The following is a 5,474-nucleotide window of genomic DNA, read 5'->3' on the forward strand; positions in this document are numbered from 1 at the left end:
CAAAAACAAGACTTCCTATCACCTAAGGGATAAGTTACCACTTCAATTCGTTTTGTGTTATTTCCACCGTCCACTTTGTGATTTTTCTCTAGTTGTGTTTTAGTTTCAATTGCTTCCTCATTTCTTTAACATTCACCTTGAGAATTAATTGAAATTGATTTTCAAGCACTGCCTGGGGAGGGTTATGTAATCACTGAATCTTTGATGACCATTTCCGTGATATAAATAGAGTTGAGCTTTCAGTTGGAAGTGGTAGGGAAATGTTAATAAAATAAAATTTATTTTTAATTATTGTTTTCGTTTTAAATAAATTTTCAAAGACATTACAAATTTATTAGCCTTAATTAAGCCTTTATCAAACGATATATCCACTGTAAATCCAATATTATCTGATCATGTGTGTTTGCCTTCAAACGTAAATTCAATGAAAAATTTCCCTTTGGATGGATTTGTGGCAAAGCATTTTTATTGAAAGCATTGCGGAACAAATAGTTGCCTTTCTTAATGGGACATTTAATGGGACTGGTACCATTCACCACCAAATTTTCATAGAAACCATGAAAGATTCGATTCAATAGGGTATTCGAAAGAAATACACAACCCTCCATGTTGTTCAGACGATAGACTTGACGATTTTTACCCATTTGATTGATGGCAACATCAATGTAGAAGGACCGTATGTCTTTGACAACTTTACAGTTGTAAATGTTATCCTTGGTGGAGATTTGGCGGAATTCCTTGATATGCACAGCGTCAATGGTGGCCTTAAATTCTTGTAAAATAAATTTAATGGATTTTGTAAATGGAACTGCGGTGGACTGAAATTGCAAAATATTGATTAAAATTTAAGGAAGGTTATTCTTTTATGAATTTGATGAATACCTGACTACGAGTGCCTGTAAATAGCACCATGATCCACAGGGAAAGCCAAGCTGTCATAAACTTTGTTTGAAATAATAACTTCATTATTATGGCGCAACTCTTCTTTGGTCTTGGTATAATTTTTTGCTCTGACCTAACCAAGCGCTAGAGTGGGTGTGTTTCCAATTATGGTTTTCTCATTGTTCTTGTTTTTGTCATTTGCCCTCCCTACTTAAAATCCCATTACTAATTTGAAATCATAATTTAGCAATTGTATTCGTTTATAATGTATAATGGATTCCTAAAAAAATATGGAGGAATATACCTATTGTTGATTGAGTTTTAATTGATTTTATTTTGAAAAGGGGAAGGGCATTGAACACTGCTATGATTTTCCGTGGTTGATATGTTGGAATGTTATATGGTTAATAGGTTATTGTATTTCTGATAGCAATTATAGCGCACGTTCTAATAATTGTCGATTATTGTATCGGATCGACACAAAATTGTTCATTATGCCCAAAGTTGGTAATCGAATTTGGGCATTAAAAGTTTAATTTGTAATTGAATTATTTGTGTTTATATGTTATGAAGATGTAAAGAGTGGAATAATTTCATGGTCATGTCTACGATTGGAAAATGTTAAGTTGAGGTTTAAGGGGTGGTTTTAAGTTCCTTAGTGTCGGTAATTCATTTAAAGACCTAAACAAGTGGCAACATATACATATGTATTTTATAGAGTTGTGCCAAAGGAACTATCTAGTTCACTTCGCAGTTCCAATGGTCCACACTTTTTTTGTACAAACTGCGCATACTTAATATCACACATTATATTTCATGGTGTTACTCGTACGTTTTGGAACAAGTACGAAGAACGAGATTACCCAACTCTAGCATTTTACATAATTTTACGAAATAAGTTTAGAATTGACCGACAGTATGATAAACTTGCTTCGGATCTGTCTTATGAACACTGAAACAATACTAAGCGTACCCACTAGTTTTAGTAAATTTGTTAAAAAAATTAACAACCGAATAAAATAAGAAAAATGAACTTCAAACCACAAATTTCGTTGCCACTAAGAAGAAGAAGCTTTTAGTTTTTTTTATACAGAAGTTTATGACAATACATGTAACAACTTACTAAGAAATGATGATGAAATGTATAATAAGTGTGAAAGCAATTCCAGTGTAACAATAATTGTAATTCCAAATCGCAGAATTCCAGCTCTATCCGTTCGTCCAATACCAAATTTTACCAGACATAGACTCCGACAGTAATCTTAATACCATATCACAAAGTGTACCGATTTTAGTACCATTTAGTACTTTTCATAAACATAAGTACAAATTTCCAAAATATTTTCAGGATTCCATCTCTATCTGTTCATGCAAATCCAAATTGTACCAAATTTAGCACCATTTAGTACTTTCCGTACCCATAAGAACGAATTTCCAAAACTGCCCCGATATCTCAATCCTCGACAACTCAATCCTAAAAATTTTAAGCTTCCAGCTGAATCCGTTCACCCAAATCTAAATTTAGTACCATTTAGTACTTTTCGTACATATAAGTACGAATTTCCAAAACTACCTCCATATCTAAATCCTACTCTCACACAGTAATCTTAATTCCAAATTACAGGTTTCCAGCTCTATCCGTTCAACCACGAATTATAGAAAAAATCCGATATTATAGAAAAAAATATTTTTTATAAAATTTAAAATTATTTAAAAAATCAACGATTATTAAAAAAAAATATTTTTTACAAAAAAATCCAGGATTATTGCAAACATATTTTTTAAAAAATCCACGATTATTGACAAAATGCTTTTTAAAAAATTCACGATTATTGAAAAAAATATTTTTTTAAAACATCAACTATTATTAAAAAAAATATTTTTAAAAAATCCACGATATTTAAAAAAATATTTTCTAAAAAATTCACGATTATTGAAAAAATGTTTTGTTTTTAAATCCACGATTATTGAAAAAATATTTTTTACAAAAGTTGCGATTATTGAAAAAATATTTTTAAAAAAGTTTATTAATGTTTATTGAAACAAAATTTAATAAAACCACGATTATTGAATTTCGAAAACCACCCTCATATATGAATCCTACTCTTCAACAGTAATATTAATTCCAAATTATAGGTTTCCAGCTCTATCCGTTCACCCAAATCCAAGTTGTACAAAATTTAGTACCATTTAGTACTTTTCGTACCCAAATCCTACACTCAAACAGTAATCCTAATTTCAGGTTTGCAGCTCTATCCGTTCACCCAAATCCAAGTTGTACAAAATTTAGTACCATTTAGTACTTTTCGCACACATAAGTACGTAATCATTATTCTAAATTTCAGGTTTTCAGCTCTATCCGTTCACCTAAATCCAAGTACTTTTCGTACACATAAGTACGAATTTCCAAAACTACCTCCATATCTGAACCCTGCACTCCAAAAGTAATATTAATTCAAAATTTCAGCTATATCCGTTCACTCAAATCTAAGTTGTACTAAATTTGGTACCATTTGGTACTTTTCATACACATAAGTACGAATTTCCAAAACCATTTCCTTATGTCAAAACCACTTTCCAACCTTGATTCCTATACTAAATTTTAAGAATCTAGCTAAATTCCTTTCAAAATTTGCAATTGGTACCAAAAAAAAAAATCTTATTATTATTAAAAAAAAATCTTAAAAAATATACGATTATTGAGAAAATATTTTTTAAAAAATTCAAGATTATTGAAAAAATATTTTTTAAAAAATTCGCTATTATTGGAAACAAAAATATTTTTTTTTTTAATCCACGATTTCAGAAAAAATATTTTTAAAAAGTTCTAGATTATTCAAAAGTATTTTTTAAAAATTCCACTATTATTGATAAAATATATTTTGAAAAATCGACAATTATAGAAAAAATATTTTTTGAAAAATCGATTATAGAAAAAATATTTTTAAAAAAAATTTACGATTATTGTAAAAATATTTTTTTAAAAAAAAATCCATATTTATTGAAAAAATATTTTTAAAAAATTCACGATTATTAACAAAATATTTTTTGTAGAATCCGCGATTATAGAAAACAATATTTTTTTTTAAAAATCCACTTTTATTGAATAATATTTTTTTTAGAAATACCACGATTATAAAAGAAATATTTTTTGAAAAATCCACGATTATAGAAAAAATATTTTTTATAAAACATCGATTATTGAAAAATATTTTTCATTGATGAAAATTTTTAAAAAATTCCTGTTTATGGAAACAATATTTTTTAAAATATCCACGATTATTGAAAAATGATTTTTAAAAAATTCACGACTATTGAAAAAAAATATTTTTTAAAAAAATCCACGATTATTAAAAAAATATTTTTTGCAAAAACATCTACGATTTTTGAAAAAATATTTTTTGCAAAAAAAATCTACGGTTTTTGAAAAAATATTTTTTAAAAAATCCACGATTATTGAAAAAATATTTTGTTTTTACATCCACGAATATTTGCAAAATTTGCGATTATTGAAAAAATATTTTTTACAAAATTTGCGATTTTTTAAAAAATCCATGTATGTATTGAAAAAAAATTTTAATAAAACCACGATTACACTGTGTGTAATTTTTTGAGTCATGTTTTATTAACCATATTCTGACTCCACAGTGTGATGCAACACAACTTTCGCGGTTATAGGCCTCCAAAGGTCATTTAGGACTATATCTTCCAAACCGTTAGGAAATTTGACTTTATCTCAGAGGCAAAGTTGTAGCTCTTGTCCATCAAACTTCATTTGCAAGGTCAAAATCGCCAAGGTAAAATTTCTTTTAAAATTTGTTGTCGGATTTTTGTCTGCAGCTATCAAACCGATCAAATTTGAAGCAAACAAGCAACTACAAAAATGTTCCTCAGATATCAATAAACATTTTTCTAGAATATACGAAATCTGCAGAAACGGATCTTAATGGTCCTCTTTTCTCGGCTTCTGCTCCATAGATACTAAACCGTTCAAAAGTCAAGAAAACAATCAACCACAATAGTGTAGCAAAGGCATCAATAAACAACTTTCTGGAACATGCGAAATGTCTATAAACGGTTCTAAATGGTAAAAATAGCAAAAATCTTTTGAAAATATCCACTTTTTATACATTTTTCTCCGACTGTGGTCCATAGATAGGCAACCGCCCAAAAATTACCTAAGATTTCAACAAACAAGTTTTTAGAACAAATGAAGATTCTGGGAACGATTCTTTAAGCTCAAAATTCGATTATTTTAGATCATTCTTTCCTGTTCAGGTCCGTAAATAACAAACCTTTTAAATTTCCTTGAGTTTTTTGCAGTTTGTTATTTTCAAACCCGAACAGGGGGAATGTTAAAAATAATTTAATTGTTCGTGAATTTCAGCCCTAGAATGATTCCTAGAATCTTCGTATGTTCTAAAAAGTCGTTTATTATAATCTTAGGTACATTTTTGTGGTTGACGGTATCCTTAGTTTTTGGTCGATTTGGTATCTGTGGACCAGAGTCGGAGAAAAAAGTATAAAAATTGGATATTTTCAAAAGATATTTGCTATTTTTACCATTAAGGACCGTTCATAGACATTTCACA

At 28.7% G+C, this 5,474-nt stretch overlaps 1 protein-coding gene across 1 annotated transcript; it reads right to left on the bottom strand.

Annotated features, from left to right (window-relative positions):
* Positions 1-344: 344 nt before the first annotated feature.
* LOC141406186 (uncharacterized) lies at positions 345-912 on the bottom strand. The gene is made up of 2 exons (XM_073991381.1): positions 883-912; positions 345-818 (listed from the first exon to the last, which is right to left on the bottom strand). Exons 1-2 carry the CDS (start codon positions 910-912, stop codon positions 345-347), a joined length of 504 nt encoding a protein of 167 aa, XP_073847482.1.
* Positions 913-5,474: the final 4,562 nt, after the last annotated feature.

This window comes from Musca autumnalis, unplaced genomic scaffold (assembly GCF_047663935.1).
Source record: "Musca autumnalis isolate F117 unplaced genomic scaffold, ASM4766393v1 scaffold_5, whole genome shotgun sequence".
Lineage (NCBI taxonomy): Eukaryota > Metazoa > Arthropoda > Insecta > Diptera > Muscidae > Musca > Musca autumnalis.